General features: G+C 56.0%; 9 protein-coding genes across 9 annotated transcripts; 5 read left to right on the forward strand and 4 right to left on the reverse strand.

Annotated features, from left to right (window-relative positions):
- Positions 1-445: 445 nt before the first annotated feature.
- On the forward strand, positions 446-2,991 carry MKK02DRAFT_27504 (ferric reductase NAD binding domain-containing protein; the record flags this gene model as incomplete). Its single annotated transcript, XM_053087356.1, has 16 exons — positions 446-644; positions 710-835; positions 883-915; positions 975-1,082; positions 1,136-1,226; positions 1,274-1,402; positions 1,458-1,485; positions 1,524-1,569; positions 1,619-1,677; positions 1,728-1,788; positions 1,838-2,157; positions 2,200-2,284; positions 2,337-2,474; positions 2,529-2,613; positions 2,678-2,774; positions 2,830-2,991. 16 exons carry the CDS (start codon positions 446-448, stop codon positions 2,989-2,991), a joined length of 1,767 nt encoding a protein of 588 aa, XP_052945242.1.
- A 456-nt stretch (positions 2,992-3,447) lies between these two features.
- On the forward strand, positions 3,448-4,687 carry MKK02DRAFT_26042 (putative cytoplasm protein; the record flags this gene model as incomplete). The annotated part of the gene is made up of 2 exons (XM_053087133.1): positions 3,448-3,998; positions 4,051-4,687. 2 exons carry the CDS (start codon positions 3,448-3,450, stop codon positions 4,685-4,687), a joined length of 1,188 nt encoding a protein of 395 aa, XP_052945243.1.
- A 138-nt stretch (positions 4,688-4,825) lies between these two features.
- Positions 4,826-7,343, reverse strand: MKK02DRAFT_44157 (putative gamma-glutamyltranspeptidase 1 precursor; the record flags this gene model as incomplete). Its single annotated transcript, XM_053092805.1, has 11 exons — positions 4,826-4,905; positions 4,957-5,255; positions 5,309-5,387; positions 5,428-5,494; positions 5,549-5,665; positions 5,714-5,939; positions 5,990-6,075; positions 6,123-6,333; positions 6,380-6,491; positions 6,563-6,959; positions 7,014-7,343. The coding sequence occupies 11 exons, from the start codon at positions 7,341-7,343 to the stop codon at positions 4,826-4,828; spliced, it is 2,004 nt and encodes a 667-aa protein (XP_052945244.1).
- A 373-nt stretch (positions 7,344-7,716) lies between these two features.
- Positions 7,717-9,946, forward strand: MKK02DRAFT_26460 (succinate-semialdehyde dehydrogenase; the record flags this gene model as incomplete). Its single annotated transcript, XM_053087198.1, has 12 exons — positions 7,717-7,926; positions 7,975-8,068; positions 8,121-8,490; positions 8,546-8,663; positions 8,712-8,908; positions 8,958-9,058; positions 9,109-9,127; positions 9,177-9,260; positions 9,311-9,467; positions 9,516-9,587; positions 9,641-9,777; positions 9,826-9,946. The coding sequence occupies 12 exons, from the start codon at positions 7,717-7,719 to the stop codon at positions 9,944-9,946; spliced, it is 1,680 nt and encodes a 559-aa protein (XP_052945245.1).
- Positions 9,947-10,019: 73 nt separating this feature from the next.
- Positions 10,020-10,400, reverse strand: MKK02DRAFT_44159 (uncharacterized protein; the record flags this gene model as incomplete). The annotated part of the gene is made up of 2 exons (XM_053092806.1): positions 10,020-10,296; positions 10,354-10,400. 2 exons carry the CDS (start codon positions 10,398-10,400, stop codon positions 10,020-10,022), a joined length of 324 nt encoding a protein of 107 aa, XP_052945246.1.
- Positions 10,401-10,850: 450 nt separating this feature from the next.
- On the forward strand, positions 10,851-13,843 carry MKK02DRAFT_36708 (uncharacterized protein; the record flags this gene model as incomplete). Its single annotated transcript, XM_053089480.1, has 11 exons — positions 10,851-10,889; positions 10,937-10,997; positions 11,044-11,199; positions 11,253-11,605; positions 11,654-12,004; positions 12,066-12,550; positions 12,594-12,846; positions 12,895-13,068; positions 13,121-13,331; positions 13,378-13,682; positions 13,736-13,843. The coding sequence occupies 11 exons, from the start codon at positions 10,851-10,853 to the stop codon at positions 13,841-13,843; spliced, it is 2,496 nt and encodes an 831-aa protein (XP_052945247.1).
- Positions 13,844-13,934: 91 nt separating this feature from the next.
- Positions 13,935-15,707, reverse strand: MKK02DRAFT_44161 (uncharacterized protein; the record flags this gene model as incomplete). Its single annotated transcript, XM_053092807.1, has 9 exons — positions 13,935-13,956; positions 14,001-14,266; positions 14,322-14,525; positions 14,577-14,685; positions 14,749-14,884; positions 14,937-14,953; positions 15,001-15,205; positions 15,276-15,390; positions 15,453-15,707. The coding sequence occupies 9 exons, from the start codon at positions 15,705-15,707 to the stop codon at positions 13,935-13,937; spliced, it is 1,329 nt and encodes a 442-aa protein (XP_052945248.1).
- A 360-nt stretch (positions 15,708-16,067) lies between these two features.
- On the reverse strand, positions 16,068-19,108 carry MKK02DRAFT_26630 (glycosyl transferase family group 2-domain-containing protein; the record flags this gene model as incomplete). Its single annotated transcript, XM_053087226.1, has 13 exons — positions 16,068-16,220; positions 16,272-16,377; positions 16,423-16,504; positions 16,550-16,705; positions 16,753-16,943; positions 16,995-17,104; positions 17,155-17,278; positions 17,322-17,936; positions 17,982-18,160; positions 18,214-18,332; positions 18,381-18,829; positions 18,879-18,931; positions 18,977-19,108. 13 exons carry the CDS (start codon positions 19,106-19,108, stop codon positions 16,068-16,070), a joined length of 2,469 nt encoding a protein of 822 aa, XP_052945249.1.
- Positions 19,109-20,876: 1,768 nt separating this feature from the next.
- MKK02DRAFT_44163 (glycosyl transferase family group 2-domain-containing protein) lies at positions 20,877-24,274 on the forward strand (the record flags this gene model as incomplete). Its single annotated transcript, XM_053092808.1, has 12 exons — positions 20,877-21,298; positions 21,345-21,512; positions 21,556-22,001; positions 22,048-22,520; positions 22,570-22,847; positions 22,895-23,264; positions 23,308-23,471; positions 23,518-23,633; positions 23,682-23,841; positions 23,886-24,071; positions 24,123-24,202; positions 24,255-24,274. The coding sequence occupies 12 exons, from the start codon at positions 20,877-20,879 to the stop codon at positions 24,272-24,274; spliced, it is 2,883 nt and encodes a 960-aa protein (XP_052945250.1).
- Positions 24,275-24,382: the final 108 nt, after the last annotated feature.

Genomic DNA, 24,382 nt, shown 5'->3' on the forward strand with positions numbered 1-24,382 from the left:
AGTCCTGTTTCCTGTCATTTCAGCTTGATTCATTGCTGCCAATAGTGGGTAGTCCTGGAGTAGTTTAGGTCGCTGCCCTCGGCTGTCAAGAGGAGTCATTTCAGCTGGTCGAGCCATGGTTACCGAGTCCAGGCAGATACCGGGCTGTCGCTAACGACCGGCATCCAGGTGTCTGTCCGCTCATCAACAACCGCTAAGGATGCTAACAGGGAGTGCCCGTGTCCAGAGCACTCATACTCTTTCTGATCCTCTCCCTCTTCAGCTCAGACTACTCATTCAGCCCAATTACACGTCAGGCCTGATCAGGATAGCAAGAATGTCGAAGCCCTCCCGTCTATCCACCATGTCCTTCTTCTCCGGCCCGCCCCGCTTCCTCGCCGCCTTCCCTCGCTTCTCCAGCGCCGTGACGATCAAGCATGCACCCTCTCCGCTTCGTAATGGCGACATGGTCGATATCCCGCTCGACCAGCCTATCGTCCCGCGCGACTCGACGCGGCTGAGGCGGAACAAGACGGAACGGGTCCGGCTGCAGGGACTGGTCCATACCATGCGAGAGACGAAGGATGGAGACGGAGAGGAAGGTGGCAGGGTGAGAAAGACGCTGGGGAGATTGGAGAGGGCTAGTGTTTGGATGGTGAACGAGGGTGAGTTCGTGAGTTCTATTCTGACTCTGGGAGGGGCGCGTGAAGGGAGCTGACGGACTGGTTAGGGCGTAGCAGCTTGTCTATCCTGGCTTGGATCATCCTCCATATCATCGCCTTCGCTCTATCATGCGTGCAGTATGGTCTGAAAGATAATCTGAACGACGCGAGGCAGGCATACGGCTTTTCATTCGGTAAGCTGGCGGGCCAGGCCTCACCAGGGGGACTACTGACGGATCAGTCATCGCTCGAGCAGCTGCTCAGGTCCTACACAGTAAGGGTCATTCATGACACTCTCCATGATCTACGGGCACATAAGCTGACCGAGCGTAGTCGACGTGATCTTCGTCCTCTTCCCAATCTGCCGGACTTTCATCTCCCTGCTCCGCAAGACGCCTTTGAACAGCATGATTCCATTCGACAAGAACATCGACTTCCATAGTGAGTCATGTCCACGTAGGCTCAGCTCAGCTCTGAGAGCTTACGAGCCGCAGAGCAGATCGGACGGGCGATCGTCTTCTTCACGGTGGTTCATATCATCGCGCACGTCCGGAATACGATCGTCATGTCCATGATCAAGGGGACGTAAGTCAAGTACCCAACGGGTCTGTAAACCATAGCTGACGGCAAAGCGGTGTCAAGGGTTTCCTCTCGTACACCTTCCTCAGCGGTCCAGCCTGGACTGGGTGGATTATGACCATCTCTCTTGGGATCATGGTTTGGTTCGCTATGGAGAAGCGTAAGAGGGCGAATTATGAGCGGTATGTCCGCATCTTTGTCTGCTGCGAATGGCCTGGTGATGAGCTGAACAGCTAGATTTTACTACTCCCACCATGCTAGCCCAGTCTCATCAGCCGACGCGGCCATCACTGATGTTTCTAGCTGTTCATCGTCTTCTTTCTCGGGTGGCAATTGCACGGCATGTTCTGTCAGTTGTCTCGCTTTCATGTCTGATCGGCCCTAGCTGACCCAAGGAGGCATGATCCAGCCCGACCGTCCGCCGTTCTGCTCCGCCAGTATCATCGGTGTCTTCTGGGTGAGTCCGCACGGCTGTACATAATCAGACACACAGCTAATAGAATCTAGAAGTACTGGCTTCCCGGCGGTATTGTCTTCATCATCGAGCGTATCCTGCGCGAGATTAGAGGTAGACCTTCACCGCTTCCCTCAGCTGAAACGCTGTCGCTGACTCCCAGCCCATCACGTCACCTACATCTCCAAAGTCATACAGCACCCCTCCCGAGTCCTCGAAATCCAGATCCGGAAAGAACGCACCACCCCCTCAGCCGGTCAATACATCTTCATCAACTGCCCCTCGGTCTCTTACTTCCAATATCATCCCTTCACGCTCACGAGTGCGCCGGAGGAGACGTACTTGTCGGTGCATATGCGGTGTGTGGGCGACTGGACGAACGCTTTTGCGAAGAGTGTGGGGGTGGATTGGGACGCAAAGGACATTGGAGAGAAGGATGAAGGTGAAGGCGAAGGGGCGGTCGTCGCTCCTCCGGTTGGCAAGGTGAGTCTTTTTCCAGCATAAAGGGATTGAGCTGATGAGAAGGTGCTGCCGAGGATCATGCTGGACGGGCCATTCGGATCAGCCAGCGAAGACTTTGCGAACTACGAGACTATACTGCTTGTTGGTGGTGAGTCCAGCTGTCGGTCCTGTGTACCACAGATCAGAGCTGATTTCGCTAGGTGGCATCGGCGTGACCCCCTTCGCATCTATCCTCAAGACCCTTTGGTACCGCATGAACGACTTTGGTAAAAGCACCCAAACCCGGCTGAGCAAGGTATACTTTGTCTGGGTCATCCGAGACTTTGGGTTAGCGGAATGTAAGCCAACCCGTCCACACTTCACCCGCGAATGACTCATAGCTGATCATGCAGGGTTCCACTCACTCCTCAAGGCTGTCGAAGCGGAGGACAAGGAAGGGAGGATTGAGATTCACGTCTATCTCACTGCCAAGATTGAGTATGTTCGACAATCTATCCGCTCGTTGAGGGCACCTCAGGAGGAGAGCATACTGATATCTCAGCGACGACAAGATGAACAATATCATCGTCCAGGACGTAGGTGCCGAAGTTGACGCTATTACCCAACTCCGCGCTCCGACCCATTTCGGCCGGCCCAACGTAAGCTACTTCGTCCTTCCAGCTCCAACGAAGACCGACCAGCTGATTATGGTAGTGGGACAAGGTTTTCCAATCGATCGCTGACAAACACGCCGATACGGACTGTGGTGTCTTCTTCTGTGGGCCACCCGTACTAAGCAAAACGCTGCATCAGATGAGTAACAAGTATACTACGCCAAAAGGATGTCGCTTCTTCTTTGGCAAAGAGGTGAGCTAGCAGACTCGGCTCGTCGGGGAGCGCAAAGATGACGATGCAGAACTTCTGACGGATCATCGCCGCGTACAGGTAGAATGGCGGGATCCGCTGGCGGGTCGAGGCTGCCTTGTATAGCTAGCGGGGTATCTTTGATCATCAGCTCATGCACATTATCTGCACATTTGAGGTAGGAGAAGTCGGCGTCATCGGTCCACCTGCTTTCCTGCCTCTGTCGCAGCCCTTGCTGGGCGACACTCTGCTCTTTCATGGCCTTGCAGACGCGTTTGATGAGTCGCGTCGAGCCAAACTCAAATTCGCTTCTCCTCATTCCTTGGCAACTTTGGCATCCTTTGCACCGTCTTTCTCTCTTCGCATCGTACCTCCTCGTCGCCCCGGTCTCACGCTCTTCCCACTTCTCTCCCGCCCTCGGGCTTCCTCACGCGCACCTGGGAGACGTTCACATCACCCTCGGTCCCCATGCTGCCCCTCCCCGGTTCCTCTCGGCCTTCCGGCGGGAAGCCTCGAATCTTCTTCCCTCCTCCCCAGACGCCCACCTCAGCCAGCTTCTCCTCCACCTCCTTCCCAACGATCCTGAGCACGCTCCGGACCCGCACCCGTCTCACCAACCTCACCGTCTCCCTCCTCGTCTCTGCCCTGATCGGCTCATTACTCCTCAACATATTATCTGTCCAACCACACCGGTCATACGCGACCATCTGGAAAGCGCGCGAAGGGGCACAAGGGGGATGGGACGATGCGGCGACGCCAGAGCAGCATGCGGCGGGGATACCGCTGAGTATGGAGACGACGATCAGTAGGGATAGGCGGTATGGGGAGCTGGAGCATCTGGTTATGGTGCCCGGGCATGCGATCTGGATTGGGAGGGAGAAGCAACGGATAGAGGATGATGATGAGTGGGTGTTGCAGCCTGCACAGAAGGGTGGGAGTGTGCGGACGTTCATCAAGCATATTCAGGAGGGTGTGAGGGTGATGAAGGAGGATCCAGTGGCGCTTTTGGTATTCTCTGGGTGAGCTACGAATGCAGAGTTGTCGCCCCAGGCCTGGTAGCTAACAATACAGAGGAGCTACACGAGCACCGCCATCACCCCCCATGTCCGAAGCCTACTCTTATCGCTCACTCGCTACGACCCTCGGCCTCCTACCACCAGACACCCTCCCTGCCAACTCGTCCGGTATCTCCCCTCTCCCCCTCAATCTCCGAGCGGTCGCAGAAGACTTTGCTCTAGACAGCTACGAGAACCTCCTCTTCGCCCTCGCACGCTTCAAGGAAGTCACAGGCCGGTACCCCCTCCGCGTCACTGTCGTCGGATACGGCATGAAGCAGCGGCGCTTCACCGACCTTCACCGCGCGGCCATGGGTCTCCCGCTCGGCGGGTGGAAGTACATCGGGATAGACGATGATGGGGATACGGCATACCAGTACGCCGGGGAGCTCAAGTATGGGTATACGCCATTCTTGTCCAGTCCGTCTGGGTGCCATCCGCCATTATCCATCAAAAGGGTGAATCGGAATCCGTTCTTCCGGTATCATCCGTACCATACCAGTTGTCCGGAGATGGCGGAGCTGCTGGAATGGTGTCCGCCCAAAAGGGGGGAGGTGGATGATCCGAGTCAGATGCAGGTGTTTGAGGGTCATGTACCGTGGAGAGATAGAAAGGAGGCGGCGGGGACAGGATGGACGAGGGAGAAGTGGTAGATCGTTATACATCAGATGGATCTTGGGTCATCCGAATACGAAGCAGGGTATGTCCACCGTTCAGCCCGGACTCTGATACTGGCTACAGGTGCATCCGACAAGAATCACAGCAGATGAGCATTGTCCAGATAAAGCACTTTAGTATCCCGCAGAAATACCGTTCTTCCTCGAATCGCTGCTCGCCCAGATCGTCCCGTTCTGCACCACGATCCCCTGGACTGCTCACATCAGCTTAACCGTCACAACCCGTGTCCCTGATATAGACTTACTCTCTGATACCCCCAGATTGATGTCGAATTCTCCAACGACATGCCCCCTCTCCCTGAGCCCCTTCAGAACCCTCTCTGGCGCCCCCTCAGGCCCAACCTCAATGGTAGTCACGTTCGGAACGACCTGTGAGTGGTATCGTGGCTTCTCAATCGCTTGGGAGATGTCTAGTCCTGCATCGAGGTGCAGCAGGACTTGGGCGAGGGAGCCGAATATCCTCGATCCACCGGATCCACCCAGGGTCGCATAGAGGCTGCCGGATGGAGAAAGGATGATGGTAGGAGAGGTAGAGGACATGGGTCTGGGCGTTAGCTGTGGTCCCTCAGAGATGAGAGGAGGGGTTTGAAAGCTTACTTCTTGCCCGGGGCAGGGTAGTTCCAAGGACTTGGAGGAAGGCCGAAGGCATCAGGTGCGCCGGGTACAGCGAAGTCATCTGGGATATGAGATTCCGCTATCGACAGCATCCAGCTCACCTTGCTCGTCATTGAAGATGACACCGGTCTCGGGACACATGACATGACTTCCCCAGATGAGGTTGACCTGTCATGTGAGCTCGGATGTCCTTCGTGTGCGATCGAGAGCGCGGAAGCTTACAGTGGACGTGACAGCAGCTACGCCTCCCCACTGGTCCACCACGCTCAAATGCGTCGTTCCGTGGTCCTCGATGTGGTCGAACTCCATACCATAGTAATCGACTTTATGCGTTGAGTTCTGTACATCAGCTTGGACGTCGACAGACATTTCACTTGTCTCACTCACATCCGTGATCTTGGCCCGGACATCATCCGCCCATCCACTCTGATAAAACCGATCCAGCCTCTCCGGGTCCTTGACAAAGGCCGGATCCGTCACTTCTGATCGAGCGGCAAAGGCGAACTTGAGGGATTCGATGAAGCGGTGGACGTTGAGCGGGTTGTCGAGCCCGCCCGTTTGAGATATCCGGAAGGGCTCAATCAGGCGGAGGAGGGCAAGCAGGATGCCGCCCCTGGAATGAGTCAGCTAGAGATCGAGTAGCTCGCAATCGAAATAGCTTACGATGATGGTGCTGCTGTTGTGTAGATTTCACGTCCGTTGTAGGTGTGATGTATCGCAGGGTACACATTCGCTTCAAAGTGTTTGAGCTACCCTTGTAAGCTTCATGCCGCCAATCGGTCCCATGGAAGCTCACATCCTTGACAGTCATGACTCCACCAGCCTTCTTGATGCTCTTGACCATCTTCTCCGCGATTTCTCCATTATAGAACGCGTCCGCACCGCCATCTGCGATCCGCTCGAGCGTTTTGCCATAGTTGATTCGCTTGATATAGTCGCCTTCGACGGCGAGATAGCCTCTGGGGGCGTAGATGTCCATCCATGTTTGATCTTCGGGCATAAAGTAACTAAGAGGTCAGCTCCAAAGTCAGTAGTGGACGCGAGCGAGCTTACCCAAAGATTCGTATTCTCCTTGCTAGTTCTCGGCTGACCTGATAGCCTTTGGCCAAATCCGCGACGGGCATTACAAGAGCCTTCCAGGGCAGCTTCCCGTACAGCTTGTGGGCTATGGTATAAGCGTCTAGTCCGTGGAACGAAGCTGCAGTACAGGAGCTGGATGTAAACTGGGAAACTCACCGGCCTCAAGACCCCTCAGCTCCCCTGGAACACCAATAGCCAGACCCCCGACCTGCGCCGCGTTCCTCCCTGCTCCCTTGATTCCATACATCTCCTTACTGCTCTCCTTGGGACTCGTCTCCCTAAAGTCAATCGCAGTCATGTTCCCGCCTTTCGTTCCCAGTCCCGAATCGTCGGTCGGTACACGGACCATCATGAACCCTCCGCCACCTATACCGGATGCGAACCCGTTGAGCAGGCCGATACACAGAGTAGTGGTGACTGCTGCGTCGACGGCGGTCCCGTCGTGGTCCCGCATGATAGCTACGCCCATTTCTGAGCAGGTCTTGTCTTCGGATGCGACGGCTCCGGAGTGGGCTTTAATGAGATAGGCGGGGTTGCGGCGGTCTCCTGTTGGCTGGGGGTATCAGCTCGCATCCCGTTGAGAATTGGTGGGATATATAGAGCTCACAGGAGGCAGCGTCCATACTGGCGGTACCAATGGCCCCTTCGCCTTTCCATTGCCGTCTTTCGAGGATAGCAACTTCCCAAGTGACGCTCCGAGTGCAAAGCAAGCGACCTGAAACAGCAGGAACAGCAGAAGCTGTGTCCGCGTGAATCGCGATTGCCTACCTTCCACCTCCAGGACCTCGATGTCGTTCGGGCCTGAGAGGAGAGGCTCCTCCTCGTCCAGCGCTCTGGACGATTTCGAGCGAGACCGAGAGGAGCTGAAAGGGGAGAGGCGGTCCCATACGGATGGGGCGTGGGCAGATTTGCTAGACGGAGCGGATGGGCCGGACATATTGGACGAGTCGCTTGGGAGCTTAGCTCTCGCTTGACGGTCGATGTATAAGCTGCTCAATGGGACTTTTGCCCATTCGACCTTTGCTCGACTTTGAGCTTTCAACTCGGTCTCGAGCGGGAAATCGATGCCCGAGCAAAGTTCCGGGGGCAGTCTCTGCTAATCTCCCGGCCAGTTTAAGAGGGACCGCAAGCAAAGTGGAGGTCGTGGAGCCCCGCCGCTTAAAGCGCTTGCAGCCAAAGCCGCCTATAGCTGCTGTCGGTCAGTCGGGCCGCTACCGCCGCCTATCTCTCTCTTCTTCCTCCCTCTTCTGTCTACTTACGACCGAGAGTACATATAGCTCACCGCTCCTACACCAGTAGATAGCACCCCAATGCGCCTGGCAAATCAAAAGTCAACTCAGCTTTTGACGAAAATATCCCGTACTTCCGCAGCTCAGCTCACCACTGCTCGCGCCGTATCAACCTCCACCGTATTTCGCCCGAGCCCCACCCCAAGTCTCCGCTCCTCTACTGCCACCGCTGCTCTGCTACAGTCTCGCAAAATGTCGAACTGGCCCAAGAATATCTCCAAGGAGAACCCTGTAAGCTGACGCGCGCCTCTCCTTGGCTGGAGTAAGCTGACTGGTCAGCTCGGTCTTGATGACGGGAGCCTCTTCATCCAGAAGGGTATCATCAACGGCAAGTATGTTGATGCGGAGGACGGCAAGACCTTCGATGTCGACAGTAAGCTGGCCCAAACCCGTCATCGACTGCTGGGACGCAGCTGACAGACCAGACCCCGCTACTGGCAAGACAATCGGCACCTGCCCCGAAATGACCGTCGCCGACATCCGCAAAGCCGTCGATACGGCCTACGACACCTTCAAGACATTTCGCCAGACTACGCCTAATGAGCGCCAGAACATCCTCCTCAAATTCTACTCGCTCTTCCAGGAGAGCCTGGACGACATCACTCGTCTGATTGTGTGGGAGAATGGCAAGTCATGGAACGATGCCAAGGCGGAGGCGGTCTATGCCGCGAGCTTCATCCTGTGGTTCGCGGGCGAGGCAGTCCGAACGGACGGGAAGACCATTCCTTGCTCCTTGCCGGGGACCAGGAACTTCACCGTCAAGCAGCCGGTCGGGGTGTGTGCTCTGCTTGTGCCGTGAGTGGTATCAGCTGCTGACTATGCGGACCGAGCACTGGAGCTGATAAAACAGCTGGAACTTCCCCGCAGCTATGATCGCCCGCAAGATCGGCCCTGTCCTCGCCGTGGGCTGCACAGCCGTCATCAAGGTCCCTGCCGAGACTCCCTACACCAACCTCGCCATCATGGAGGTAAGCTTCTTCCTGATTCGCCCGACTCTGGCTGGGCTGATAAAGCAGCTCGCCAAGCGTGCCGGTGTACCTGACGGTGTACTCAACGTCGTGACTTGCGACAAGAACATCAACCAGATCGGCGAGGAACTTACCACCAACCCCAAGATCAAGAAGGTCTCATTCACCGGATCCACTCGGGTCGGTAAGATCCTGGCCAAGAACTGCTCGGGGACGCTCAAGAAGATGAGCTTGGAGCTCGGCGGGTAAGTTATTTCTATTGGGTTGTACTTTGGGACAGACCTGATGGCTTAGTAATGCCCCGTTGATTGTGTTTGACGATGCGGATATCGACACTGCCGTCGCTGGGACGATTGCTAGCAAGTTCCGAGGATCAGGTCAGACTTGCGTATGCGGTAAGTTGGCATTCTCTCAGACGCCCTCATGCACCAAACTGATAATGTAGCCAACCGGATATATGTGCAGTGAGTCAGCATGGCACGAGCCGCTATGTGATAGAGCTGATCCATGCAGAGAGGGGATATATGACAAGTTCGCCCAAGCGCTTGCCGAGAAGGTCAAGCTCTTCAAGGTCGGCCCTGGTTTCGATGAGGGCGTGTGAGTTGAATCGTCCGCGTACTTTTGGGGAGTGAACTGACTTATGGTAGGACCCATGGACCTCTGATACACAAGAGACAAGCCGACAAGGTCATTGAGCACATTGAGGATGCCAAGTCCAAGGGCGCCAAGGTGATCGTGGGCGGTGAGCGGGGCGAGGGGACGATCGTTCAGCCCACAATTCTGACTGAGGTCAGCCGGGAATGCGTGAGTTGAGCTTGCCTGTACGAGCTCGACGCGAAGCTGACGCCTCAGCTGTTGAACGACGAGGAGACATTCGGACCCTTGGCTGCGCTGATCAGATTCAAGACTGAAGATGAGGCTGTTGTGAGTTTCGCGAGCGCTTGGTTGCGTGCAGTACGCTGTGCTGATAATCCTAGGAACTCGCCAACAATGCCTCGGTTGGTCTCGCCGGTTACTTCTTCTCCTCGGACGCCGACCGGATATGGCGCGTCGCCGAGCGTCTCGAGGTTGGTATGGTCGCTGCCAACACCGGTGCCATCTCTCAGTCTATCATGTGAGTGGCTCAATGTATGGCGGTGCGGACTCAGCTGACATCGTACAGTCCCTTCGGTGGTGTCAAGGAGAGTGGCTATGGTAAAGAAGGAGCACACGAGGGGACGGACGAGTACTGTATCACCAAGCTGGTCGTCCAGGGGACTAGCTTGAAGAATGTCGGCAAGTAGCTGAGACGCGAGAAGATCTTGTATGATGCAGCTTTGTCGCGGATGTCTCCAGGCTTACTGAGCGGATGTGGCATTAATACATGGCCCCACGACCCCCACTTCTCCGCATCATCTCCCAATCATCCCCTCCGACCCCCGCCCGCTCCACGCCCCGCGCCATACTGTCCATCTCGTACCCTTCCCCATCGACCATACCCAGTCTCTGACGCTCAGCAAGCCGCCGCCGCCTCGCTTCGTCCTTGGCGCGTATGGACGCAGGGGTGGGGAAGGAGAAGGCGGAGAGGACGTCGGCGCGCCGGAGGGGGATGCCAAGGCATGTTGAGAGGAAGCAGAATATTAGGGCAAAGACGCTGGGGTATCAGCTTATCCTGAGATGAGATCCAGACGAAGGGGATAGGATCACTCACCAGAGGAAGCCACAGAAGATAGTGAAAATGAACAAGCCCTCGTCCATCTTAGTTGCTGACGCTTGGGGAAAGACCACGGGGGTGGCACAGCTTGTAAAGCGATTGAGAGTCCCGTTGACACCGAAAGACAGCTGAGTGATCAGGGAGAGCGATAGGTCTCTCGGAGCACAGGGCTAGCTGCTTTGACTAATGCTCATGTATGAGCAGAGGGCGAAGAAGAAAGGAGTTGGAGTTAAACGTTTAGCTGAGGCTGGCTTGCTGGACTTGAGATCTTGAGATTGGCGGGTTAAGCGAGGCCCTCGAGGCATGCCGTAATGATCCAGAAATCTTCGCAAAGGCAAAGCTGCAGCAACCTCGACTGTATAGCGTGCTCCACATCTCAAACTGCTCGACTACGGCCTCAAAGACCCTGGCAGCCCATTCATAGATCATCTATAGCCATCCGGAACCAGAGCTAGCCCGAGAGCGCGAGCAGGGGCTGAACTGCGTGCTTGAAAATGTCGACCTCGCACTCCCACCGACCGACTCTCAAACAGGCGAGTCCGGACCGGATGATGTGGATGCTGGAGCTGATTATGGTCAGAACAATAAGAACTTCAAGTCAAAGCACTCGTCGAAAGGCTCTTTGAAAGCTGCGGCGAAGGGTGAGCTGCATGACGCTCGGCGAGTCTGCATAAGCTCATCAATCAGGCAAGATCGTCAGCTCGTCGATATCGACCAAGGGCGGCAAGCAGCTCGCTTCGGCCACCAAGAAGGCTCGGCTCAATGCCAATGCGCAAAAGCGAGAGCTGAAGCGGAGGAACGTGTCAGAGGATGTCAAGTTCTTCAGTACGAGCAGCGGGGGCGGTACGTCCTATCTCCAGCTTCAGTCCCAATTGAGGCGTGAGCTGAAGAAGCAGGGAGTGTACCTCGAATCATCACGGTCATCCCCTTAATCTCCAACCTCTTGCCTCGGCGTTTCCTCCTCGACCTCCTTCCTTCGCTCGGTCTTCCCCCTTCCGAGCTCGCAGAAGTGATCTCGACTGTCCGGTCTACAGGAACTTACCTCATCCGAGCTCCCCGCTTCAAGACAACTCTGCAGATCAACGTCCTCCCGCCCCTTTCAGTCTACGCCGCGCTGGACGCTGCGCTCGTCAGCGACTATGTAGTGCTCCTGATGAGCTCGACGAGGGAGGTGCAGCTGGAGGGAGAGGCGGTGCTGCGGTGTCTGCAGGCGCAGTGTGGTGGGGTGGAGATCGTGCCAGTGGTCCAGGTGAGCTGAGGCGTTGGCATCGCTCAGGGCATGAGGCTGATCTCATAGGCACCAGAAGACGAGCCCATCACGCCCCAGACCCGAACCGGCATCCACAAATCCCTGTTATCCTTCTCGCGCTACTTCTTCCCATCAGCCGAAAAGGTACATTCGGCCGATACGCCCAGCGAGTCGGCGCTACTCGCTCGGGCTTTGTGCGAAGCCACGCCCAAGACGAGCCGAGACGAGGGACGGGCATATCTCGTAGCGGAGGGGAGTGAGGGCGTGAAGTGGGTCCCAGGGCCGGATGGTGTGGAGGGAGGAGAGGAGCTTGGGAGTCTAGAAGTCACAGGTACAATTCGGGGAGGATGCTTGAGTGCGGACAGGCTGGGACATATCCCCGGACAGGGAGATTTCCAGGTTGCCGAGGCGAGTCTTTGGCGCTTCAAGACACATGGAGATTGCTTGAGCTGACTTTCAGATCCTACGGGGACCGCCATCATCCCTCGCCCTGGCGGCGAAACCACACCAAAAGGCCGCTCTCATGTCGATCGACGAATCCACCCCTAGCCTCTCCTCGCCGGGCGAAAACGCCGATGACCTCACCGCGACCAACGTTCCTGATCCACTAGCGAACGAGCAGACCTGGCCTACCGAGGAGGAGATGGAAGGCGCAGGGCCATCTCGGCTGGGCGGGGAAGATGGAGTACGGACGAAGCGGGTGCCGAAAGGTACAAGCGCGTACCAGGCTGCGTGGATCATCGGAGAAGACGGCGGGGCGGGTGACGATGATGATGAGGATGATGATGAAGATGGGGAGGATATGGATGAAGATGACGGGCTGGATGGGATCGACGAGAATGCAGCGAGGTTCTTGGGTGATGGAGAGGAGACGGAGGAAATTGAGCTGGACTCGAGGAGGAGCGAGGTACATCGTGATCTGGACCCAGAGCAGGAGGAGCGCGAGTGAGTTCGCCCTAGGCGAGCAGAGAAGCAAGCTGATTGTCAGGTATGCGGTATACCTCAAAGCCCGAGCGCGAGCAGCAGAGGAGGACCAAGCCTTCCCTGATGAGATCGACACACCCCGCCATATCCCCGCCCGAACGCGATTCCAGCGATTCAGAGGGCTCAAGTCATTCCGTACGAGCCCTTGGGACCCGTATGAGAATCTCCCGGAGGACTATGCGCGGATATTCCAGTTTGAGAGTTGGGGCGGGACACGGAAGCGGGTCGAGCGCGAGGGTAGGGAGGTCGGGATCAAGGTGAGCTATAGCTGCTGATCGGTCCATAGGACGGAACTGATGAGACAGGCGGGAACAAGAGTGACGGTCGTTCTGAAGAATGTACCGAAGCGCGTATTGGAGAACCACAACCCCGCCCTGCCGTTTATTCTGCACGGGCTGCTGCAGCATGAGCACAAGCAATCTGTGATCCACTTTGTGGTACAGCGGAATACGGAATACGAGGAGCCCGTCAAAGCGAAGGCGAGTTGTCTTGTTGTCCAGTACACACCGCGCGATCGAGCTGACATGGCAGGACCCGCTCATCCTCTGTGTCGGGGCACGGCGGTACACTGTCCGCCCGGTCTATTCTCAGCACATCCGTGGTGGTGGACGGGGTGTCAATAACGTTCACAAGTCTGAAAAGTATCTGCGACCGGGACAAGCGACGGTCGCTACCTGCTTCGGCCCCATCACATTCGGCAAGGCTGGTGTTGTCCTGCTCAAAGACGAAGGCGAGGACCAGGGTGAGTTCTCGCATCTTCCACACTATGGGCACGTGCTGATCCCCAGTACCCAGCCTTGTAGCTATGGGCACCCCCCTACCACCCGACCCCACCCGTATAGCTGCCAAACGCCTTATCCTTACTGGCCACCCCTTCAAGATCCACAAAAAGACAGCAACGATCCGATACATGTTTTTCGACCGGGACGATGTCGATTTCTTCAAGCCTATCGAGCTGCATACCAAGCTCGGCAAAACCGGACACATCACCGAGGCGCTGGGTACGCATGGGTACTTCAAGGCGCACTTTGATGGACCGATCCAGGGGATGGATACGGTCTGTATGAATCTGTACAAGAGGCAGTTCCCCAAGGTGAGCAATTCCCGGTCCGAAGGTAGGGGAAAGCGCGGAGCTGATGGTGGCAGTGGTCAGAGGAGTTCACGCCGCCTGCGATCACGGAGATTGTGGACCGGACGGGTCGGCCAGATGAAGAGGAGGCGGGAGAGGGGGACGGTATGGATGTGGAGGAGTAGGGTTGGTTCTTGGTAATGTGCATCTAGATCTATGTATAACTTGGCTTACAACCCTTCGCAACTCCCCACTGATCCGCTTAACACCCAAATATCACACGTAGATCTCGCCAAGTCTACAAAGTCAGCACGTTATCCCTTCGACAGTGGCTCAACTCACTGTACTCCGTCCTGCGAGAGCTGCCATCCAGGCTTAGCGACCACGATCCCCCGCTTGACGTGCTCCTCCCATCTCGCCCTCTCCACATCGCTCGTCAAGTTGTCCTCATGCTTCGAAAAGTCGGTATACCCCTCTTGATACTCTTTCCCGGGGAAGGCGTAGAATCGGGGTCGGACATACTTGACGAGCGGCTTTCCGTGCTTGATGCGGTACACCAAGTCTGGGTTGGAGGTGAAGTATCGACCCAGAGCGACCAGGTCTGCTTTCTAATTTTGTCAGCCTGACGTAGGAGGGAATCTCGAGAGGAACAAAGAGGCTTACACGGGAGTCGACCACATCCCATATGTTCTCTGTATCGTATCCCCCAGCCACGATCACAGGTGTTCCAGATACGCCACCGAGGGCAGCCCGGAATGGTGCGATGGTAGGCAGGCCGTCAGATGAAAAGTCCGAGGTCATTTCTTTACCGAGGGCAGCGAGCTTGGTACTCTCCGACAAGACCTCGTCGTATCGCGCTTCCATGAACTCACAAGTCAGCTCGGGAGCGGTAGCTGTACTTCAGTGATAAGGACATACGTGGATGTAGGCATACTTTCTAGTAGCCAGCTCCTCACACAGCTTGGTCCATTGGACTTTTCGTTCCTGACCCCTCGTCTCGTTGAAGAACCCGTAAGGTGCCAGTCGCCTGAAGGTTCAGCTTCAGCTCTTTTAGTGGACGCCTCGCCATCAAGGGGGCAGCAAGACTTACAAGGCGAAGCGATCAGGACCGATCGCGGCTGCTACAGCATCGCACAGCTCCAGGACGAACCGGTTCCTGTTCTCAACGGAGCCGCCGTATCTGTCTGTCCGGGTATTGATGTTGGTGTGGAGGAACTGGTCAGGCACTACCTTGTTAGTGAGGGTTGCGTCACAGAGCCAGGCCAAAGCGAAGCTCACAGTAACCGTTCCCGCCACTAAAGCGTCAGCCAGTGCCCAACTAGCAGTATAGAGGGGGACCTACTGTATCTCAACCCCGTCAAATCCGCACTCCATAGCGTTCTTTGCAGCCTGCACAAAGTCCCCTATCGTCCGCTGGATGTCCGCCTCAGTCATTTCGACGGGAACGTCTCCTGGGCCGCCGCCTAGGGTGTTCTCGACCCGGGTCGCGGATGGGCAGCAGGCGCGTACGAGGGACGAGTGGTTGCATGAGCGGCCGCCGTGGAAGACTGGACGGTCAGCGCGTCTGTGCATAGAAGAGCTTAGTATGATCCAGACGCAGGAGTATCCCAGACTTACGCTGAGCGACAAAGACAGCCCCAGTAGCCTTGACCTCAGAGACGACTTTCTTCCACCCTACAATCTGCTCCTCCGTCCATATCCCGGGCACATTGGTCATCGATGCTCCTACAGCCTAGTCTGTCAGCTTACTTCCCTATGTATGTCTCAGAGTACGATAGAAAGATCGTAGCTCACCTGCAGTGACACAGGCAACGCCTCACTAATGAGCAAACCCCCCTCCGTCGCTCTCTGGCAATAATACTCGCTCTGGATCTCCCAGGGGTACCATGTCCCCTCAACCTTCTCGCTCGGCTTCCCTCTGTTTCGCGTGAGCGGTGCGAGGGCTATACGGTGCTGTACGACCATAGAGCCCAGCTTGAGTGGTTTGAAGAGCTCGGACCGGGTGGCGCGCTCTGCGGGCGGGAGGGTGGAGAGGTCGGGAACGGGCATTTCGGTATTTCAGTACGAGTAAGACGGATATCAAGTGTTTTCAGTGAGCGCTGGGAGGATGAGGGAGGCTCAACCTGTCCATGTCTGGCCTTTATCTACCCCGGTATAGCAGGCAGTTAGGTCAAAATGTCGGAAAGATTGTGAGCAGCGGTTTGTTCAGCCGATCAGGAACGATAGATAAGGATCTGGCTATCGGCAAGAGATCCCGATGACCAATATTTTTGATTCTGCCGGGCGAATTGGCCGTCTAATGTCTGGTAGGCCAGGACTATAAGGTCTATGCAAGAAGCTACAAGCAATATCTATGATACAAACACCAAAAGCCCATGCAGGTGGAGATGAAAATGTCCGCGGATGACCCTAGAACGAGAAGGACAGGAACCACGGATTGAGGGCGAATGGGTAGAGAATGTGGCAGGCGCCAATGAGGGAGAGCGGGACGATGACTTCGATGGAGGTGATTTTCCAGCCGGCGGGGATGAAGGTGCCGGTGGCCATTACTATCATGCCTGTCTAGTCCACCGTCAGCTTCTGCCTGGTTCTGGGGCAGAAGGAGGTACTCACGAGCATGACGCCGAAGAAGGAGAGCTGGGGGTAGAACCGTTTCCAGATGAGCGGGACTTGGAGGAAGAAGTTGGATTTCTGGACGGTCTTGATTGTTGTTGACCATCTGCGGTGTCAGTATTGCAGCTTTGTCTACGGTCAAAGAGCTCACGTCATGTTGTATCCGACCAAATGGCTGGCTAGGGCCGCGGACATGGGCAGACTCATCCCCGAAAAGAAGATCAGGAAGAAAGCTGAATGTAAGCAGAGGCTACCTGAGACAAGGGGAGTGGGCTCACGTATCCACTTGATCTGCGCAGCACTCATCTGCGCCGCGTCGGGTGCTTTTAACCGATATCGCAGCGTAATGAAGGCGACATTGCAGATACCGCCGAAGAGCACGAGACAGACAAGGGTGATGTTCCATGAGGGCAGGTAGTAGTTGTCGACATTGACTAAAGCATCAGCTACCGCATTCCCGTCCGCTCAAATGTAGACTCACGATCCCAGCCCTTCATAAAGTAGTTGGCGACGGTCAAGAACCAGGCGCATGCTATGGCGTAGTATGAGAAGATGTAGCCCGAGATGGTGACTTTGGAGTGGATGGGGATGTTGGACCAGAGGAACTGGTGGAAGAGCGGAGTGATGGGGCCGCGGCGGAACCAGGACCTCAAGGGGAAAAAGACCAGCTCACTGCGACATCAGCACGATCCACGAGGCAATGGTGGGGATTGATCAACTTACGAGCAGCCAAACGCGTACTTTTGCCATCGGTTCAGCTCATCATCACAAGTAAGTGAGACTCCCTCCTCGAACTCTCCGTTGGTGTAAGCCGCCCAGCGTACAACGTAGCCCTGCACATGTCAGCTGACGCCCGTAGACAAGCACACAAATCAAGGCCTACCTTCATCTGGAGAGACACAGCGATCTGGAAATCTTCCGATACGTGATCTTCTGACCAGATCTTACGAACTCCATCATCGGGGTCGGTGAACATGCACTCTTGTAGAGCGCTCCAGCGAATGAAGCTACGCTGTCAGTCTTCATCCGCACCTTCTCATGAAAACTCACGCGTTGTGTCCGACGAATGGCGCAACCTCTCCACTGGCACAGCAGTAGGAGATGGCCGTCTGAATACCCCTCGTAAAGTGCGCGACACCATTCTCGAAGAAGTGGTGAGCGACCTGCATGACGCCGGAAGCATGCTGGATGATGGCGACTTCGGGCGACTCTGCCATTTCCGAGACCGCATCCGCAAAGCAGTCATCCGGCACTCGAGTGTCCGAGTCGATAATGAGGATGATGTTACCGATCCGGAGATTGCCCGACGCCCAGGCCTCGCCGCCCTTTTCCTCGAGCACTTGAGCCAGGGCAGTATCGTATAGCCCGTTCTCGTCGTTATCGGACCAGAAGTGATCTTCGGGAAGCAGGGCGCGAGCGGCAGGTCGGAGATCATCCAGTACCTCCTCGATCCGAAGCGAGATGTTGTTGGCGTAGTTCATGTTACCGGCCTTCTTGAATCGACCTTTACGAATGAAGCCGTTCACGTTGTGTCCTGGCCGAGCGACATATGCGATGTTGTTGTCAAAGTAGAACCGACGACGCTGGTTGGCTTCTTCGACCGAGAGGAGCTGCAGACCGTCGTCGCAGATGACGATGCCGGCGCTACCGCCTTGGCGCTCGTACCTGCAATTCAGCCATGCACGGAAGTCTTCGGTCGAGTGGACTCACGTTGTGATGGCCCTCTTGAGCGACTCGATGGTAGGCCGAATGACCTCTTCCAGACTCTCCTTGTACACCGGCATCTGAATCGTAACGTGCGAGAGCTCCCCCATCGTCCTTTTTGGCGCCAGTCCAGAAAAGTAGATCGAGTTTTGGGTACATTGCCTAATCGGCCCAAGAATCTGCCACTGTGGACCGTCAGCTTCGCATTCGTATGCATGGGCCACAGACAAAGACTCACGATGGATGATACCAAGCAGTTAGCGGCGAAGGCAGCTACGCAGCAGAGAGCGGGAGCGAAGATGACGAGGACAAATCGGAGCGCGGACCCGTCCAGCATGTACTCGATGACCAGTGTTCCTGCCCAGGTCAGCGTCGGGACGACGTGAAGCAGAACGGAAAACTCACTGATACCTAGAGCAATAATAGCCAGACATACGATGATACCCAATCCATCGATCATAGGCGCGATCAGCCGAGTTGGCCTCTCCCGCCAATGCCGCTTCACTCTCCTCATCTCCACATCCTCCGGGTCCATATCCTCCTCCTTCGTGTCAACCGCCTCTCCATCTTCCAGCGCTTCCTTCTTCTCATCCTCAGCGATCTGGATCGCCTGGTTGGCTTTCCGGTTCTCCTCCTCTCCCCGCCAGATGAAGTGGATCAGTGACTCCTCGAGCGCCTCGGCCGCCCCGATGATATTGTCAACGATATCTGCCCAGACGACGAGGACGCCCTCAGACCGGACAAATGCGGCATACTGGTGTTTCCGGGCTCGAGCGAGATGGGGAATGGTGTCGAGGATTTGGATACGGGTATTGGCGTCGATGATGAGTTCCGACATGCCTGGTGTAGTATCGCTATACATTGTAAGCACTCGTCATCTGCAGCATGAGTGCAGGCACTCACATGTATGTCCGCATGATATTCCGGACGATCTGCGAGTCCACCTTGATAGCGACCTGGACATGAGCGCGAGCCAAAGCTGTCAGCAGACCTCGACTCACCTCCGGATTCAGCCGCGAGATGGCATCCTCGAATTCCTCCAATGGCTCATAGTTGACCGGATACGTCCTATACAACCCCGCCTTGGCCCTGATTGTCACTCCAGTTGCCACGCCATCCCGCTTGATCCCCATCTTGGGCGCCTTGAACCACTTCTTCCTCTGCACGCCTATCCGGAAGATGTGGTCCGCCATGACGTCGAGGGCGTCGAAGCCGTCGCCTACAGGCACCGCTTTCGAGCGGGTGTCGACGACCACCTCCGAAGTGTCCAGAGTGCCAGGAGCGAAGGACGCAGGTCGAGAGTCGAGATCAGAAGTGAGGGAGACAAGTGATGGCGCGTGAGAATGTATTGATATACCGCCTTCTGTTTTCGACCGAGTGAGAGCAGCTAGACCATTCTGGGCGTAGGCGTTGTAGGCGTCGAGATCCGTGTCGAGCTCCCGCATTACTCGTTTTTGTCGATGCCGCCGTGATTTCTCGCCGTGCCTTCTTCCGCCCTTCTTCCCCTTTGGCGGCCCCGAGTCCCATCCCAGAGACAGCTGCCAGCCGCCCGATCCCTGACTCTCATGTCGCCCCTTCCCCTTGGCCGCTCGCAACTCGGCAATCTTCTCCTGCAGCGCCAGCCGTTCATCTTCATCTGCCTCGTCCAAGCTCAACCGTCCCTTGTAGAACGCATCCGCCATGGTATCTCCCTCCTCCTCGAACGTCTCGCCGAGGCGGAGGTGCTTGGGGTTCCTGTCCTGGGCGGCAACTGCCAGTGACTTCTTCCGGACCGATGGTGGCGCAAAGGCTTGCGATAGTCGACGACCGAAGAAGGTGGTCTGGTAGTTGACCGAGACGCCCGGCGGGACGTGCGTTGACGGACCAGCATCTTGGCTTCCGGAGCGTCCGGGGTTGCTGAACGATGAACCGGGGAAGTAAGAGGAGCGGCGTCGGGCAGATATTGGCGAGGGGAGGTCGGAGTGGGAAAAGGAAGGTCGAGTGGGACTGAAGATACCCATGGCGCGGGGAACCTGATTGTCGCAGAGTTGGGCGAGGCTAGCGATCAGCTAAGTGTGGACGACGGCGGACGCTCCTTGAACATGGACTTACGATTTCTGTGGTAGCTAAAGTCGAGGTCGAGAAGATTATGCGGACTGTTGAGATAGCTCCATCAGATGCCTCAGCGTGCAGTCCCCCTCTGTCTCTCGTCAACAGCTGCTGGTCGCGACAGTCAGAAATCTAGAACTCAGTTGGACGGAGATGCCTGCCAACTTCGGCGAAGCTGTCTTTGGTGACTGCCTGTGAGCAATTCCTCATGCGTGCCTGTGATTAGATGACTCCCGTAATCTGCGCTATCTCGAGCCTGTATCGGGAGATAGCCCAGACTCTTAGCATATGCCGCCTACTTCTTTACCGCTTGCAGCTTGCTTGATGATCAAAGTAAAGGTGAATTTATTCCGTGGCTCAGGTCGGATGAAACACATTCCTCGCCGGAACCGGCAATTTCCCCTTGAAACTGGCCGTAACTTGTCGTCTTCCCTTATCTGACAAGCCATATCACTCCGCCGCATGCATCATCTCCGCGGCGCCATGAAGCCGCGTGATCGACGGTCTCTCGAGAGAGATCGACATCTCGGAGGAGTACGAACGCTCTGGGTATAGCCGGAGTAGTCTAGCCAGGCACGGCCGAGAAGAGATGAGGAAAGCGGCAGAGATGGTGACTGACCAACTTCAAACCACAACCTTAGATCAGCTTTCGCGACCAACTCGTCTCGTCCCAGCCGAAGCATATCCATCTCCAAGTGGGAAATGCCCACACTCGTTTTGACCGACATTCTTTCATAGCGAACACCAATCGCACCAACCCCTTGACGGGGAAAACCATCCCGACCCCTCTCCTATCCCGACTACCCACTCATCATGTCCTTCCTCCGGCGCATCTCCAACGCCGCTCAATCTTTCCTCCCCAGCGCACCCTCTTCATCTGGGACACCCGCGCCTCATGTCCCCCGTCGCGCGACCGAAACCTTCCGAGGCGGACGCCTAGACTCGATCAAGGATGAAGAATACGAAGAGTCTGTAGCGTCAAGGGCGTCGTGGGAGCTGTCAGACGATGGCTCATACCGCTCTGGATCGTCCTCTTCCTCGGGGTCATCGCGGTCATCCCTCGAGTCGAAGCGCAGCTATGAGACCGAATCATCAGAGGAGGATACCGATTCCGAGGCGGAAATAGACGGGCGGCCCAGGGATCGGTTTGACATGATGACGAGGCACCTGTGGAACGTGGCGGAGAGGCAGGGGTGGTTCAGAGATGCCCACTTTGACGGTCTCGTCTCCATTCGGTACGTCTGGTTATACCACTTGGTGAGGTTCGAGCTGATGTTCCAGAGTCAAAAAGCGAGTACTGCGTACATATCCGGAGGCGAAACAAGGGAAGAAGAACTACAAGGAGATGGTGCAGCGAGTCAAAGCGTGGGACTCTGCGCTGGGTACCTTGAATCCGGAGGTAGCCATGAAGATCACCTCGAAAGTCGTTCAGTCCATCATGTCCAGATGGTGAGTTTGGCTAGTGGTGCTTAAAGATGGAGCTGATTCGCAGTCCCGACGACGCAATAGAAATCATGCTCGACGTCAACACTCGGATCCAGATCCTTGACGAGCTGTCTCACCTCGCCGGAGCTCGAAAACACCAGTTCGCCGCCTTCATCCGCCAAGAACGGTGTCTAGTGGTGTGGGCGGACGAAGTGGAGACCATCATTCCCTCGGCGGAAGCGCTCGAGCAGCGGATGATGAATTATGTCTGGCAGAGTCGGCATGATGAGCTTGCGGTTCTTGAGGCGGAGACCAAGGAGGACGAGGAGGGATGGATCGATCAGGATGCGGAGAAGGAGAGGCAACTTGTATTGGCGGAGGAAGGCGAGGAGCAGGTCGGAGCGGAGCCAGGCAGCTGGGAGATGCGGGATAAGAGACCGGTGATGCTCTATGCGCCGCTGGTGTCTGGGCTGGCTATCATCTTGACTTGTCTCTTCATCGGTTCCGGTATGCGTAAGTTGATATTTTCTAGTGTGCTCCGCTTGAAGCTGATGAACAGGACAACTCATCCGGGAATGTCTGCTCGATGCCAACTGGGCCCGTCTCGCTCTCCTCGCTACCTCTCCTTTCGGCTTCCTTCTCGCCATCTTCTTCTCCATCTGTGTCTGCGGAAACCTCTGGCAAATGTTCGGACCCGTCGCCCAATGTCACCAAAACTCGTCCTACTACTCTGGCCGCGCGCCTGAACGCATGCTCGGTCGTCTCCCGCACATCACCATCCAGATGCCCGTCTACAAGGAGGGATTGGAGGGTGTCATCATTCCCACCGTCGAAAGTCTCAAGAAGGCCATCACCACTTACGAGCGACAAGGCGGCTCGGTAAACATCTTCATGTTTGACGACGGGATGCAGATCTGGGACGAGGAGGAACAAGAGATTCGAAAGGCGTACTATGACCGTAACAACATCGGATGGACCGCGAGGCCGAAGCACGGCGCGAATGGGTTCAATCGACCAGGACGATTCAAGAAGGTGAGCCACCGCTTAATTTAGGAGACTCGGAGGATCGCTTACTAGGCAGGCCTCGAACATGAACTTTGGGAACGCACTTTCCCTCCGCGTCGAGGAGCTCATGGACGAGATCCGCCCCGAAGCGCCGGAGGATGATCCAGAAGCCATGGCTGAATGGCAATGGACCGACGAGGATGAGAAAGAGATCTACGATGAGGCGCTCGCTCGAGCTATCGACGAGACCGAGGGAATCGCCTGGGCAGCTGGTAATATTCGGGTCGGAGAGTTGATCCTCATCATCGACTCCGATACCCGTGTGCCGGAAGATTGCTTCCTGGATGCTGCCTCGTGAGTCAAGCCCTCCTGCTTTACGAGGATGAGAGCTGACCCAGCAGTGAATTCTTCAACTCGCCCAACATTGCCATCATTCAGCACGAGTCTGCCGTCATGCAGGTCGTCGGCCATTTCTTCGAGAACGGTATCACCTCCTTCACCACCCGTATCAACTCTGCCATCTCCTTCTGTACCGCCAACGGCGAAGTCGCGCCTTTCGTCGGACACAATGCCTTCCTCCGGTGGAAAGCTGTCCAGGATGCCGCATTCATCGATCCGGCGGATGGCAAGAAGAAGTGCTGGTCGGAGAGTCACGTTTCGGAGGACTTCGACCAGGCTTTGAGGCTGCAGATGAAGGGATGGAGTATCAGATGGGCGAGTTACTCGAACGGAGGATTCCAGGAGGGTGTATCTTTGACTGCCGACGATGAGGTGAGCAGGACAGATCTGGCAGGGATCTGTAGCTGACGTCCAGCTCAATCGATGGCAAAAGTACGCTTACGGCTGCTCGGAACTACTCTTCCAGCCTCTGCGCCGATGGCTCACCCACGGCCCGATCACACCCCTCTTCCACCGTTTCGTCTGGGCCCAGGGTATCCCTCTGCACTCGAAGATCTCCGTTCTAGCTTATATCTCCTCGTAAGTACAGGCCAGCTCGTGTGCGCAGTATCAGCTGATCTTGCAGCTACTACGCTATCGCCTGTGCCATGATCCTCTCGGTCCTGAACTGGGTGCTCGTCGGTATCTTCAGCGACGTACTTGACCTCTTCTATCTCGAGTCATGGCAGGTCTTCCTGACATGTGAGTTCCTTGCATGTACTGCGACATAGACCTGAGCTGATAACGCAGGTATCGTCGTCTTCTCTGGGCTATCTAACGTATCCTCCGCTGTCTTTCAATACCGTCTGAACGCCAATTCGATCGGAAACGCCCTGATCAACAACTTCAAATGGGTCATCTTCTTTTTCTTCTTCTTCTGTGGCTTGCCATACCATCTCTCCACTGCTTTGTAAGTTGGACTATGCATACTCAGAGGCATCAGCTGACTCCCAGGCTTGCCCACTTGACAGGGTACAACATGCAGTGGGCGTCCACCATCAAGGAAGTCGAGCTATCCCACTTCTTCAAGGAATGGCCTGCAATGTGGAAGCGATTCTGGACTGTCTGGATCCTGTCATGGGTCATTATCGTCGGCGTCGCCATCATGGCCAGCAACATCGTACCCGCCGGATACAGAATGTGAGTCCTCCCACGCCGCCGCGATAGGTAAGGCAAGAGCTGATGGATTAGAACAAATTTCACCTGTATCCTGCCATGTATGGTGACTGCATGCTGTCACTTCCTGTATCCTATTGTGCTCAACCCCTGGTGTAAGTCCTCTTTGCGCATCCTCCGAACATCAAACACAGCTGACTCTTTTAGTGCTGCTCTTCCAATTCTAAGACCTGGTGTCGAATCTGGACCTTTTTCATATGCTATAATCTTGTCATCATTCGGACTTTTGGTAGCCATTTACATAGTAGTAGACCACTGTATCATGCATCACTGCC

Source organism: Dioszegia hungarica, assembly GCF_025882075.1.
Source record: "Dioszegia hungarica strain PDD-24b-2 chromosome Unknown MKK02contig_8, whole genome shotgun sequence".
Taxonomy (NCBI): Eukaryota; Fungi; Basidiomycota; class Tremellomycetes; order Tremellales; family Bulleribasidiaceae; genus Dioszegia; species Dioszegia hungarica.